Source organism: Ceratotherium simum, chromosome 30 (assembly GCF_057802395.1).
Source record: "Ceratotherium simum simum isolate JZ-2026a chromosome 30, ASM5780239v1, whole genome shotgun sequence".
Classification (NCBI taxonomy): Eukaryota; Metazoa; Chordata; class Mammalia; order Perissodactyla; family Rhinocerotidae; genus Ceratotherium; species Ceratotherium simum.
The window spans coordinates 2816000-2831620 of record NC_141929.1 but is presented as its reverse complement, the minus strand read 5'-3'; the positions used below and the strand labels follow the sequence as shown (position 1 = coordinate 2831620).

At 45.1% G+C, this 15621-nt stretch overlaps 1 protein-coding gene across 1 annotated transcript in view; it reads right to left on the bottom strand.

Annotated features, from left to right (window-relative positions):
* Positions 1-13898, bottom strand: part of KLHDC4 (kelch domain containing 4) — a 48606-nt gene extending 34708 nt beyond the window's left edge. The window contains exons 1-4 of the mRNA XM_004437039.2: positions 13732-13898; positions 9367-9458; positions 6608-6686; positions 5914-6012 (exon numbers count right to left, since the gene is read on the bottom strand). Coding sequence (XP_004437096.1) covers positions 5914-6012; positions 6608-6686; positions 9367-9458; positions 13732-13830 — 369 coding nt within the window. The 5' untranslated portion in view covers positions 13831-13898. The remainder of the gene's footprint in view (positions 1-5913; positions 6013-6607; positions 6687-9366; positions 9459-13731) is intronic.
* Between the last annotated feature and the right edge of the window lie 1723 nt (positions 13899-15621).

Here is a 15621-nt window from a genome sequence, read left to right as displayed (position 1 = left end):
TAAAATGAAGACATTTTCACTTAGAAAAAGAGCCGAAGAAAACTTGTTTCTAGCAGACCTGCACTTCAAGAAATGGTAAATGAAGTTTTAAGCTGAAGGAACACATTACCAGATGAAAACATAGATCTACACAAAGGAATGAAGTGAGTTAGAAATGGTAAATTTGTAAATCAATGTAAGATATTTTTCTTTCTCATTTTAAAATTTCTTTAAATAATAACTGTCTAAAACAAACAATAACATTGTATTGTGAGGCTTCTAAAATATATGGAAAAAAAATATATGACAACAACAGCACAAAGGATGGAAGAAGAAAATGTGGGCCTTCTAGTGTAAGGTTCTCACAGCTTATGAGAAGTGGAATAATATCACTTGAAGACAGACTGTCTCAAGTTCATGTATACAGCAAACCCTAGAGCAACTACTACAACAAAACATAAGCCAACAGAGAAGATAAAAAGGGGACATTAAAATACAACCAACGCAAAAGAAGGTAGAGAAAAAGGGATACAGAACAAATGGGACATAGAAAACAAACAGCAATATCAAAAACATGATTGACAGCCATATCAATAAGAACATTAAATATAACAGACAAATATACCAACTAAAAAGCAAAGACTGTCAGACTGGATACAAAAACAAGACCCAACTATGGTGCTGTTTACAAGAAATGCACTTCAAATGTCAAGACACAAATGGGTTAAGAGTAAAAGGATGGAAAAAGATATACCACACAAACACTAATCCTAAGAAATCTGGGGTGGCTGTGCAGACAAAGTAAACTTCAGAATATTATCAGAGATAAGTCAATAATGATATGGACGATGTGAAGACTATCAATCAACTTGACCTAACAAGGACGCTACACACAACAACTGGAGCTTTCACATTCCTTTCAAATATGCACAGAACACGTACCAAGACAGACCATATGTTCAGACATAGTATAACTCTCAAAAAATCTTTTCAAAGGATTGAAATCATACAAAGTGCCCTCTGACTGCAACAGAATTAGAAATGAATAACAATAAGGTATCTGGGAAATCTCCAAATATTTGTAAATTAAACAACATACATCTAGATACTGTAACCCACGGGTCAAAGAAGACATCTACAAGCAAATTAGATCATTTCAATCTGAATAATAAAACACATCAAAATTTGTGGGATGCAGCTAAAGCAGTGCCTAGAGGGAAATGTATAGCTTTAAATGCTTATATTAGAAAAGAAGATTTAAAATAAATGATCTACGTTTTCACCTCAAGAAGCTAAAAAAGGCAAATTAAACCCAAAGTGGAAGGAAGGAAACAATAAAGAGTAAAAATTATTGGAAAAGAAAAATGTGTAAACAACAGAGAGAAAAAAATGAACCCAATGTCAGGAAAATAGGAAAAACTATACAGAAATACTTGAACTAAACACAACTTCTGTTTGGGATCTAATGCTGAGATTTTTAAGTCATCTGGAACTTCTTCTACCTTCTTTCAAGAATGATTTCAAAATTGCTACATGAGAGGTACTACGTGAATTATCTCCCAAACAACTTCAAACGAGAACCATGTTTTAAAGATTAAAATGCAGAAGGTACCTTAATCACCTACTATAACACTAGTCATCTAATACAACGAGGAAATTCAAGTCAAAGAAATCAAGCAAATGACTGGTCACTAGTGTGCTGGTCACGCAGCAATGGCAGACCAACACCTGGGGTCCATACTTCCAGTTCACATCAATACAAAACAATACCCTAGAGAGAGACGCCCTTAAAATGTAACACTTAAAGATAAATCATGATAAAATAAATCTGTATTTCCTGCTAAATTTTTTTTTAAAGTTCTTAAGGAAATACATAATAAAGTCTTTCTTTACTTGCCATCCCTAAAGACAAAGAAAACGGATTTTAGAGAAAATAAATTCATCTTGTTTTCTTCCCTTATGCAACCAAAGCATGGGTATGACACATCTCGTTAGCATTTTGTTTTCTAGAGTTACTGATGATAAACTAAAACATCTTTACTAGTATTTTCTACAGAAAACTATTTTGCATGCATGTGTCGAAAGAGACAACAAAGAGAAGTCACACTATTGTAAAACTATATAGTTCACTCACCTTCAACAAGGTATGTTTTAAAATTCTAGCTATTTAAAATAATCTGCCCCGTTCAAATATTTTTAATTAGCTATTTAGGGGTAAAAACAATGATACAGCTCTATATAAAAGTAACAAAATAAGAAAAAAGAAAAACTTCCTGGGTTAAGAAAAGAATAATGAATGAAATGGCCAATCTGGGAACTAGCAATAGGATTTTATATCAAACTCAAAGGTTTTAATCTAATCCAAGTTAAATGTTATTTCCAAATTATTTCTATTTCATAACTGTTAAGCAAACGGAATGGAATAGTCTGGTAAGAGGGAACCTAGTTCAAATCACTGATCAGTGCCCAATTTCTCTAAGAACTTTACTTTTATCGAGGTCACTGTCAGGAAGAACTAATCTTATAATAAATATGCAGTACTCTAAAATACCTTGCAGTATAAGAAAAAAAAATTATTTGCTAAAGATACCCACAAAATGCAAATTCACCTCAAAACATAATACAAAAACAAGAGGTTTCAGGCCAATAAGGAAGTCTTAAGGAGGTTACAAGAAGTCACCACACTTTAACAAAACTACTTCCCATAATATCCTCCTAACATAAGCGTTCTTCTTCTTATAGAGGAGACAGCCAAGGTCTGAGCTGGACTACTGTGCCAATCTTCAGAAGACACCCAGCTGGACTCTGGAGGGAATGGCATCACCAGGCTGGAACAGGCTGGAGCCTGGCTTTCCCCTACTGGCTGCTTGCTCACCTCTGCACCGTCAAACCTACCGAGAGTTCATACCCCAGGCTCTCTCATGGGTGATTAATTTATGTGTTTGGGAAATAAAGTAACAAAAATAAAACACCTTTAAAAATATATACTCATAGCAGTTTTGAAGAAACTGTTTAAACCGACCGAAAACCAACACTCTCTGGATCTAAGGAAGGCGAAGCACCACCCCGCGAGCAAGTGACCGAGCTCAGAGGCACTGCCCAGGTGCCAGCGAGGCTCATCCTTGCCAGCAACCACCTTCCTACTTGTCCCACGAAGCTGAATGTTTCCCAGGCATTTGGGTTTTTTATTATTTGTCTTAATTGGAATAAAATCATGTCTGGAAAACCTTAAGTTCATAACTCTCCCACCAAATGCCAAAAAAGAGCCCAATGGAGTCCAAGATCCCACACAGACTGTGAACGGATTCCGACACCAGCTGCATGCTTCAGCTCCGTGAGAGCCAACACCTGACAAAGCAGGACACCATCAGGACCAGAGGAAACAGAATACAGGAGACCATCGGGAACGGCCAATTTGTCTTACTTGGTCACTGCTTCCCAGCCCTAGAATGGTGCCTCACGTGTAAAAGACGCTCAGTGTTTCAGAATGAACGAAACCAGGACTCCTGCAGTGCCGCCTCAGATGGACGGACTGAAGTTCTTATTGAGTTGGAGGCTAACACTTTCTGCAGCTCAAATGGACACTGTCAGTGGAACTCCACTTCTTTCACGAGTAAACCTTTTGTTTATATTAACTATTCTCCATAAACCACCTACTGCTCATTAACACAAAGGCCAATAAGAACACAGATGACATTTTTTTAACCACATGGAACTTTTTTTCTGTTTTATGAGACAATGCATTTTGTTTCAAGTGAGTGTTAGTTATTACTCTGGGAGAAACAAACCATCAAGTGAAGAAGAGGACATGAACTCAAGATCTTCACCTCCTCCTCCTCACCCATCCCTCAGTTCTCAAGAGTCTCTCTCCCTGCTGGCTGTCCCCAACAGCCCAGGAAGAAGAGGAGGAACACTCCCTTCTTCTCTCCCAGGAAAAGGTGGACGGAGAGGAGCACGCAGCTGAAGCATGCACCGGTCATTCTGTCCTACATCCAGCAGACATTATGACCTTTTACTCTCTTCCCTGGGCTGTACGCATTTTAGAAAAGGCCATCTAAACTCTCAAACTACACACTAAAAATACTTCACCCCACCCCAATCCAGGATCTAAGAGAAAAGAATGCAGCGTGTATGTATAAGCTTTCTCTTTCTACTCCTTTCGTCCCCTAATTGACTGAAGACAAGATAAAGAACACAGCTTCTAACATCATATTCATAAACTAGTCTATAATGAGGAAACTCTTACATCCCAGAAGTTAACGCAGTAGAATTTGAAATACAATGACCTTTAGGCAAAGATTTTATAATAATTTACTGTTTCCCATTGCTCTGATTCATTGTGAAATTCACAAGTAAACAGCAAGCCAACCTTAATACCAGTACATCATTAAGCCATAAACTAATAAAGTCCTCCTAAGGCATGCCTATGACTCAGAGTCCACCAAGCATCCTGCCAAAATAACTGATTTAAAAAATTTCAGACTTTTTTTGTGTGTGTGTGAGGAAGATTAGCCCTGAGCTAACATCTGTCGCTAATCCTCCTCTTTTTGCTGAGGAAGACTGGCTCTGGGCTAACATCTGTGCCCATCTTCCTCCACTTTACATGGGATGCCGCCACAGCACGGCTTGACAGGTGGTGCATCAGTGCGCACCCGGGATCCGAACCCGGGGCCACCCACTGAAGCGCGTGCACTTAACTGCTAAGCCACCAGGCCGGCCCCCTCAAAGACTTTTTAAGACACTAATTCTTCAACGACACAGTTTATAACTGTGAGTAAAATGGATAAGAAAATAAACACAACAGAAGCCCCTGAGGCTGCATTATGTGACGTGGGCACAGAGTGTGACTGCTCCATCAGGACATGAGCAATCGGGGCCCAGGAATCTGACGAGGCATCCGGGAGGGTTGGGGACTTGCAGTGCTCACCACAGGACAGGGCTCAGTCCTGAGCTTGGAGGGCTGGGGCAGATTATTCATTCTCAAGAACTGGAGTAGGCTCGATGGACTCAGACTTCTCAAGATCCATTTATTAACATCCAAGCTTATGAAGATCTGATTTTTAAACCAGAAATCAAGTGCATTCCTCTCTTCCAGAAGATGAAGCAGTCCTAATGCCCGCAAGCCTTCATGTACACGAGACGTTCATGCAGGGCCGGCAGGCAGGTCCTCCTCTCAGACCCAATTTCAGATCAGTAGGCTACTCCTGAGCATAGAATCAGAAAAGGAGAACCACAGACTGTGGAGGGATGTTTTAATGACACCACAGTAGGCAGATACCATTATCTTTCTCCAAATTGAAGAGGTATCACTCAATCAAATTGTTTTTTGAGCCCCGATACTGTTCCAAGTACTGGGTTATAATAATGAACGAGGAAGACGAAGTGCCCGTCCTCCTGGAGCTGATGCAGCCTGAAACAAGGACCCTTCCCTGACAGGATCACAGCTCTGACAGAGCTCTCCTGGGTGATGATGAGCCAACAGCATGTGCTGCTCCTTCCTTACTCCCGGTTATAACTCATCTCATTCTACAATAATTATTTTCCAAACACCATTCACACCTATCTCTGAACATTCTGTAGTCTCGTTTTCACCTCTCTAGTCACCAGATCTTGGACCTACAGGGGCCTCTCTCACTCAAATGGAGAAGGAGCACTTTGCTGACTGTACACGCCAGGCACCACACTAGGTACTTTTATCTGGATTATTTCATATGATCTTCGCACCACCTGGAGGGGCAGGTGTTCCTCTCCTTGTCTTACAGGTAAAGACACTGAAGTGCAAAGCAGCTTAGTAACAAGTCCAACTTAGAAACAGTGGAGCGGGGATGATGTGCAAGGCCCGGTCTCTCTGTACCAGGTGGCCTGTCATTCACCAACTCGGAAAGTCCATAACAGAATCCTCAGAGTAAAGCCCCAACACAGAAAGACACACACCTGGTGAGCACAGCGTCTCGGAGGTGGATTGGGGATTTCAACTTTGGTCCAGGTGTCCTTCTTGATATTATAGATATACAGTTCATTATACAACAAAGTCTGTAGAAAGGAAGAGGAGCTTTAGTATCACAAATGATGCTTCCACGCAAGTGACAGTAAGGGGGAAGGGTCTCCACCACTAGCTTTCCTACAGCAATATAAATCGTATCAATGCAGGGCACCGTACAGCTGGTCCCCTGGATCCTTTGGGATGATGACACAAAGAAAAAGAGTGTCTCTCCACCTGGCAGGGAAGGTGAAATTCTGCTTTTGTAACTATTTCATATACAATTCTGAAATACAGGTCTTTCTGGCCTGTTCAAAAATAAAAACGAGCTCTACAATTTATCAGCACTTTCCCTACTCAAAACAACTGTGGAAACCCATCATGAGGAAGAACAGCACGAACAATCAATCTGAATGAGCAGCGTGCTGGGCAACCTCAAGCAGGCGGTAAGAGGAGTGACCGCAAAGGTCACTAAAGGATCCTGGTGGCCTGTCAAGGACAACGTTGCATGCCAGTCCTGACAGCTTAGGAGGTGGCACACACAGGAGGGGAGTTAAAGCACAAATGCATATTTGGTATCTCTGCTTTAATTTTACTCCAAATGAGACCCACGGAAATTTGGGGGAAAAGAAAAAATAAATACTTTACTTTTTGGCCATTGAAATATTCACCTCCGAAAAGGATTAATTCATCTTTCTCAGGATGAGCAGAGAGCGAGGCATTTAACCTGCAAGAGTTAAAAGCAGCAGATCAATACAAACTGAACCACTTGATGCCCAGTGTGAGAGCCACTCCTTTCCATCAGAGCTTCACCACGGAGGATGAGCATTTCGAAACTTTTGTGAAAGAGGAGCCTGGCGCTGAGAACAGAAGCTAAGCACCACCCTTAAAAGCAGCCTCACGGTCACAATACTAATACCCAAGTTCACCCTCCCAGGAGGGTCCGAGACCCAGGCTACTCACACAGCATCTGGCTAAAAATCATCAGGTTGTGAGAAGTCTCCAGGCTCCTTCTTATGTGCCAAATTTTCCAGAACTGTCCTATCTAAGGGTCTATCCACTTAAATCACAATCAAAACTGTTCTAAAAAGTCCAGTATTTAAGCATTTCAATTTCCATCCCAGATACCTTCCATCCAGAAAATGCAAATAATTTCTACTTATTTCACACGAGGACATAAGAATAGCTATAAGGAAATTATAAATACACCCTGACCACTTCAGTAGGACGTAAGGAAAGACAGTGACTGGGAGGGCCAATGACTGGAAAACACACTTCTTTCAAACTTCTCTAGAGTGGTGTCCCCTAAGATGCGTTCCATAACACTCATTCCAAAACCAAAAAAAAGGGCCGGCCGCGTGGCTTAGCAGTTAAGTGCACGAGAGCTCCGCTACTGGCGGCCTGGGTTCGGATCCCAGGCGCGCACCAACGCACCGCTTCTCCAGCCATGCTGAGGCCGCGTACCACACAGCAACTAGAAGGATGTGCAACTATGACATACAACTATCTACTGGGGCTTTGGGGGGGGGAGAAAGGAGAAGGATTGGCAATAGATGTTAGCTCAGGGCTGATCTTCCTCACAAAAAAATAAATAAATAAATAAAACTGTTTAAAAAAATTTAAATTAAATTAAAAAAAAGCAAAAAAAGTTTCAAGGTCAAGTAAGTTTGGGAAATCTGAAAACTCTATTTTTCTCTTGGAGATTTATTGTATACAGAAACATTTTATAAGCTGAGAAATTCTGCAGGAAAGAAACCAGTGTTAAAATAGTACAGCCGCTGTGGAAAACAGTCTGGTGGTTTCTCAAAAACTTAAACACAGAATTACCATATGGCCCAGCAATTCCACTCCTAAGTATATAGCCAAGAAAACTGAAAACAGGGACCCAGATACCTGTACCGCAACGTTCATTACAGCATTATTCACAATAGCCCAAAGACGGAAACAACCCAGGTGTCCATCAGTGGATGAGCGGATAAACAAAATGTGGTTTATCCATACAAAGGAATATTATTCAATCTTAAAAAGAAATGAAGTCCGGATTCGTGCTACGACGTGGACAAATTTTGAGGACACTATGCTAAGTGAAAGAAGCCAGTCATAAAAGGACAGATGTTCTATGACTCCACTCACATGAAACATCTAGTACAGGCATAGAGGGACAGAAGGTAGAGTGGAGGTCACCAGGGGCTGGGGGAGGGGAATGGGGAGTGACTGCTTAATAGGTATCAAGTTCTTGTCTGGGGTTATGAAAATTTTTGGAAATAGATGGTGGTAGTGGTTGTACAGCACTGTGAATATAAGTAATCCCACTGAATTGTCCGGTTAAAATGGCAAATTCTATGTTATAGGTATTTTACCCACAATAAAAAAATTCAAAAAAAATGGAAACCAGTGTTTGCCAAAGGTCTTTGACCGTGCATCTTTTTTTCACTTAACACTTATTAATTTTCTGTGGAAAAGTAATGAACACAACCTGAGAAACAACACTTCAGTTTAGGCCCAGAGCACCCAAGTGTCACTGCCATCCAGACTGCACCCGCCACCTCCTCTGGGTCACAGATGCACAGGCACCAAGAAGCACCAATGCAGCTGAGCATCTCGTCTTCACTGCCCCATTAAATTACACCTGAGCAATACTTGGGGCTAGACACACTTACAAAACTTGGTAATCGTCATGGTTTTTTTCCCCCATAATAAGAGGGAGAGGCAGGAGATGAGAAGTTGCTAAGGTTACCAACCAATAGGTCTTAATCCTTTTACATCTTGGCTCCAAAAACTGCTCCCTTTTGTCAGGGAGCATTCGCAGCTGACCCAAGGAATTGCCAACATTTCAAATTATATAGTGGCATTAAACCTGTCTTTTTGGGAAACTTTACTTTAGAAAAAGTTCTCAAATATCATCCCCCCCAAAAAAATCAATCCACATTCAAAGTGGCTTCCCTCAGGAGCGCTGTGCATACGAAGTCTTAAAGATCTCAAGGATGGATTCCCTTTAACAATTCAAATGTTATCATGACTTTAAGTTTTCCACCTGTGATAGGCACTTTTAAAATAACCTTAGGAACCAAAGAAAAGCTCCTTGGGACAACACTTGATTCCACAAATTGTCACCAGTTGGAGAATTTTCAAACCTGGTGCAATGTCCCTGAGGAGCAGCTGTGCTGAGACCTTATTTCCATGTTTCTGCATGACAATAAAGCTGAATAGCCTCACTCCCCTTCTTCACAAGAAAGTGGAAAAAAAAAAGTTTTGTGGGAGCTGATCTGGAACGGGTTTTTAACGACGAAAACGTCCCAAGTGCCTGGTTATTTATGAAAACATGGTGCCAATTTAAAGCAGTTTTCCAATTTATACAAGAAAAGGAAACTGCCAGAAACTCTAATGAAGAGTCCGTGCTCGCTTACCTTGGAGAAGGTGGAGAGCAGGGTGTTTCCACGATCTGAGTCTTTTTGGCATCTAGCGTCTGGAAGTGGGCTATGAGAGCTTCAAGGTCTTCCTAAAGGCAGACAAGCAGTCACACGTGAGACATTTTCTTAAATCCTACTACGTGGCCAAAAGCCTGTGTCAGCTTTCCACCGTCTACCTGACGTGACCAGGGTCCTGTCACATCCATGAGTTAGAACATGTTCCTTCCATTTTAAAGGCACAGAATCTGACACACGTAAAAATACTCAGAGCTTGACGGGCAGTATTCTTGGAAGTGTAGACACATGCACACTACAGGAATCAGCTCATTCCAAACCCTCACGCTCCCTCCGAAGGGCCTTCCACTTAGACAAGCCCACCCTGACTTCAGGCCAGCACCTCCAGCCACCCCCGGAAACCCAGGCCTGGGCCACCCTGTCAGCCTGCTTTGCTGTCTGTACGGCAGTGTCTGATATGTCTCTTGCTCATCTATTTATTTTCTGTTTCCACCTCTCTCCCACCAAAATAACAAAATATAAGCTCCAAGCGAGCAAGACTTGTTAGTCTGCTTAGAACAGCACCTGCTGGGTGGGGGCTTGGCAACTATCAACTCAGCCAATCTGTGTAAGGTCTCTATCGTTACAACTGCAAAGACAGATTTAGAAATTAAGGTGCCCATTGACCTGTACTGCGGGGCAGCACTAGAACCTGGTCTTCCTACCCCACCCCCCTCAAGCCAGTGCCCGTTTTCCTGCGTTTACTAGTGACCCCTGCCCCAACCCCAGGGATGCATGGCCTGTCCGTCATGGGGAAGGGCTCCTCTCCTTATTCTCTTCCTGAATGCTCACTCCCCTCACTTGCTCATGCTGAGACCTGGGATCTGTCCCACCTGCCTGCCTTCCCTCCTCCACCCTCCCTCTCACACATTCCTGGTTCCACATTCTGCACTGAGGGTAGGTTAGATGTCCTTCCTGCACCTACAGACACTTCCAGACCATTCTTCCTCCCTTGCCTCCCTCTCCAGCCTCACGTCCCACACCATCTCCTCACTCTCCTGGTTGCGCTGACTTCTTCTCAGTTCCTTTAGCCAGAACACCACACTCCCTCGGTCTGAACAGCTTACCATACCCGCCATCTCCCCCGTGTGTGTCCCCTTCACCTCCCTGGATGCAGCCACTGTCTGGAACGGGGTGCTCATTACTCACGCATTTCTTTATACTTTTACTACACATTATGTATCTCTAAGCAATATAGACTGATTTACATTTCTTAATTCCATGTAAATGGTCTCATATTGTACCTTCTCTCGCAACTTGCTTTTTTGCTCAACACTGCTGAATGAACAGTTTGATACTCTGCCTTCATTTGCTTTCACTGTGGCAGAGCTACCACCCCACACAGCTTCTCTATCCATCCTGCTTATGCACATCAGGGTCAATTCCAATTTTTCGTTTTTACAAACAAAACTACTATGGCCATTCTCGTACCTGTCTTGGTTTAGCTGGGGGCAGTTTTTCCAACATAAACCTTTAGGCGTGTAACTGCTAGGCTGTAGCTTCCACTTTTCTAGACAAATCAGGGTCCAAAGCGGCTCTACCAATTTTCACCCTCACAGCAGTCCATGGAAGCATCTGTTGTCCTGCCACTTCTGTGTGGGTAGTTACCTAACAGTTGTCCTAATCCCTAACACCACATCCCTAACACAAAACACGCTGCATTGGGTACTCAAGACAAATTACTGAACACCTGGAACATTAAAGAAAAACCTGGAGAGAGAAGGGACTGCTGGAGTTGAGAGCTCTGGGTCTTGTGTCATTCACCTAAGAAATTATCCTCCTTAAGGCAGAAGGGAAGAGGAAGACAAGTGGGTGCAAGAAGCAGCGGGACCCAGGGGCAGCAGGTCTGAAGGAAGAGCTGCTGTGTGGGTCCTGGTACAAGCTGGCACTAGCGCCCACCAGGCTAGGTGGGCCCGCAATGCACTTCAGCCCACTCCCACGAGGACTGGAGCTTCCAGGGTGTCTGTGTTGGGAGCAGGCTTGGTCGCTCCATTCGTTAGGAGCACAGGCTCTGCCACTGGGTGACCAGCTTCAACTCCCACCTCTTCCACTTCTTGCCAATTAATCCAGTACCCTCTCCACATGCCTGAGAACAAATTCTTGCCAGACTATAATAAGGTCTACGAGCCAGGTGAGCTTCATTCCTACTCCTCTCAAGTAGCACGTCTCAAACAGCTGAGCATCACAATTACTGGCCTGGGGGCTAGTGGCACAGGTGGCCTAGTCAATGAAAGCCTCTCCAAGGTGACAATAAGCTGAAAGAAAAAAATGAGCCAGTCACAAGAAGAATGTGGCTAAGGGAGAGTCAAAGACCTGGAGCAGAAAGAACTGGGCATATCTGAGACACTAACAGAGAGCTGGTGTGGCTGGAGTGAGCTCGAGGAGAAAGAGCTGGAGAGGCAGGCAGAAGCCAGGATGAAGAACGGGGGCTTCAACATGGACAGTGCAGAAGGGAGAGGAATCCATGCAACAGCCAAGAGAAGGTGAGGTATCAACCAGGTCTCTGAGACACGAGTTCTGTGGAAAGCAGAACTCCAAGCTGTCCCCAAGACCCCCCTTCTTAGTCTCTCAGACGTGAAATGCTGAGACAGCACTCTCGGGATTAGGTTATGTTCCGTGACACAGCTGACTTTAAGAAAGGGATAGTATCAGGGGCTGGCCCAGTGGCGTAGTGGTTAAGTTCGTGCGCTCTGCTTCAGTGGCCCAGGGTTCACAGGTTTGAATCCGAGGTGCGGATCTACGTACCACTCACCAAGCCGTGCTGTAGTGGCATCCCACATACAAAATAGAGGAGGATGGGCATGGATTAGCTCAGGGCCAATCTTCCTCAGAGAAAAAAACGGGGCAGATTATCTTCTGCTGACCTAATCAGATGACCAGTGATACTAAAGGTTTGTTTTGAAGATTAATGGAGATAACATGCAAAGTCCCAGGTCCCAGACCTGACAGGCTCTCTCCACAGGGAAGCTACTGTTATAGTCATCCAAGTACTGGGCACTGTGGGGAGATAACGAAGATGAGTGAAAATCACAGTGAACAGTTAGTTACCGAGTGCTTACCAAGTGCCAAGCTTTCTTCTAAAGACACCACACAGACTAACTGGCTTCCTGTGCCACAACCCTACCACGCAGTGCACTCACTACCCCTATTTCACACATGAGAAACCAAGGCACAGAGAGGTCATGCTCCTCTGAGGTCTTCCAGGTAGTTGCGGCAGAGACGAGATTCAAAGCCACACCCTGTGGCTGCAGAGCCCGTGCACTTAACTGGTCAAGAACATGAAAACATTAGAGCCCAGAGACAGAGGGAGGCAAGAGACAGAGGAGGAAATGGAGACAGGAATATTTAGGAAGAAAAGGGCAAAGGAAGGTGGTCAAGAGCTCTGGACTGGGGACGTCTGGCCCAATTCCAGCTCCACGCGGGTTCACAGGGTTCACAGCAACCTGACCCTGAGCTGTGGAACCTGTCAGCTTCTGGTTTCCTGTCAGATGGGGACGCCAAAGCTACCTAACTCACTTGGAGTGAGGATTAAAGTCCAGACAACACAGTGCTGAGCAAACACTGATTAACCATTATAAACTGCCCCAGGCTAGGGATCCCAGGAGCGACGGTCAGCAGAAAGCACAATTCTCAACTCTAGGTTCACCCCTGATCCATCTGCAGACCCTGCTGTGGGGGGGGGGGGAGAAAGAGAGGGAGGGAGGAGGAGGGAGAGAGGAGGAGAGAGAGAGGAAGAGGGAGGGAGAGGGAGAGGAAGAGGGAGGGAGAGGGAGAGGAAGAGGGAGGGAGAGGGAGAGGAAGAGGGAGGGAGAGGGAGAGGAAGAGGGAGGGAGAGGGAGAGGAAGAGGGAGGGAGAGGAAGAGGGAGGGAGAGAGAGAGGGAGAGGGAGGGAGAGAGAGAGAGGGAGGGGAAGAGAGAGAGAGGAAGGAAGGCAGGCGGAGAAAGAGGGAGGGAGAGAAAGAGAGAGAAAGAAAACAGTGGCGGTCACCATAACTGTTACGGAATGCCCCACGGTTCCACTCCCTTCTCCACAACGCTCACTGCTCGGGGCCGCCGCGAGGATCGTTCACCCTCTTCCCAAAGATGAGGAGTGGGATTCAGAGTTAAGGCCCTCGCTCTCCGACTACACCCTTGCAGAGGCGCGCCCACTCCCTGGGTCCCCCACACTAACTGCCGGCCTCCCAGCACCCAGCAGAGCAGAGCCCGGCACCGCGCGGGGCCCGGGACGAAGGCAGCAGCGCCGAGAGGAGCAGGGCAGCGCGCGGAGGGGGACGCGCGCCCGGGTTCCTGTCTGCCGGCCCTGCTCACCTCCTCCTTCCGCGAGCGCTTGGACACCTTCTTCTCCATCTTGGCGGCCGTCTTCTCCGCCCCACGGCCCTTCTTCTCCTTCTTGCCCTTCTTGCCCATTGCGCCGGGTCCCAGGCAGCGCCGCCACTCCCAGGAAGACGAGGAGCAGCGCGCTGCAGAATCGGCAAGGCGTGCTCGCGGGGGCGCGGCCGGCGCGCAGAAACGCGTCACTTCCGGCCCGCCCCGCGCACGCTTCCGGGTACACAGGCCCGGGAGCCCGGATGCAATTTTGCCCGGTGCTTGAAAACCGGTATGGGGGCTTCCGGTTCTGAGTGGCGTCCGCTTGAAAGTAGCCAGGCCGCGCCCCTTGTCTTCTCGGACCGTCCTCAGCTGTCCCAGGGGACTCGGTCCCTGTCGTTTTCGGAGCTACCGATCCTGGGCAGGAAGGCCGGCTGTAGTGTTTACTATATTTAGGCAAATTGCTTAGCCCAGTGTAGACCCACGTTTTTTCTACCTTGGACCTTTTTTCACAATGATTGCTGTGGCTTCATTCCCCAGAAAGATGTTCATACACTTCCAAGGATTTTCAGACCCCAAGTGAAGACAATCCCTTCCCCGGCACAAAATGCCACGATGCTGTGTTAGGTCCTGAGGATATTGTGCTGAAATGAAAAACTCGGTCCTATCATTGCGCTTTCTATGCGACTGTCCTCATCACGTGGTTGAAACCTTGTTTATGACTCGTTTTACAATTTCCATGAGATTCCACTCAGTCTCGCATGCCCTTGCTTACTCAATTGCCTCTGGCTAGGAGCAAAGGGATTTGCCTCAGGAGATGATCAATGACTTAATCTCCTGGCCCCGTGTTCCTTGAAGCATACTGTACCTTGGAATGCAAGGACATATCTCATTCATCTGCCACCATGCCCTAATCTTTGAGACTAACCTAATACTTTGTCCTTTGACATTTCTATAGTATAGTAGAATAGCTAAAATCGTATATAATGCCCAGCACAGACCCTTGCACTGCAGCTCTTTACTGCCCATGGGTTCTGTCCCTGTGCTGAACACACAAAAAAAGGTGGACGAATGAATGAGCAGCTCGTGTCTGAAAATTCTTTTTCGACTCACGACTCAGCAGCCCCACATCACTCAGATATCCTGTGTTAGAGGACTTTGTTTCTCCATCAGTAGAACAGGGCTCATGACACCCCCTCCAAGGGTAATCAGCTTACCAAGCCTGAGAAAAACTGCCTTCTAGGAAATTATACTCTAGGATTTGACCAAATGACATAATAAACGGGAAAACCATTTGTAGGACATGGAATGCTATGGTTTGGAGAGGACAGAGTGAAAATGCTTATTACTACTTGGAAGATGTCATAGTTGGGCTTCTAATCAAGGAAAGAGGACAAATTAAGGACAAGGACAAGCGAAAAATTGGCAAAAGGAAAGCATGAATCAGGAACTGATCTAGTTTCTTACTTCGTAAGTGAACCGCTACAGGGCTCAGCCCTAAAGAAATTACCTTAGATCCAGTTGATTACCAATCACTGAGCAGCCAGAGAGGAATGCTTTTCCAAACAACTCCAACCTTTGTTCAGAAGCCTACTTCTCTAAGAAGAAGAGTAAAATTTGGGGAAACTATGGGAAGAAAGGGTAGAATAGGATTCAGCTGCCACTATCTCCAGCACAGCTTGTAGACTAGGAGAACACGTGTGATGATAGGAAAACAAGAACCAGGTAGAAGCTGATCAGAAAAGAGCTGCAGAATTTCACAGACACCTGGCTCCTGAGCCTCCAGGCATAATCATCTTTGACAGCGAGCTACAAAAGTCTAAGTCCTCACTATTGGCCTAGGAATTGTTACTTTCTCTCTAGTGCCAGACGACTTTAAGAACATACCTAATC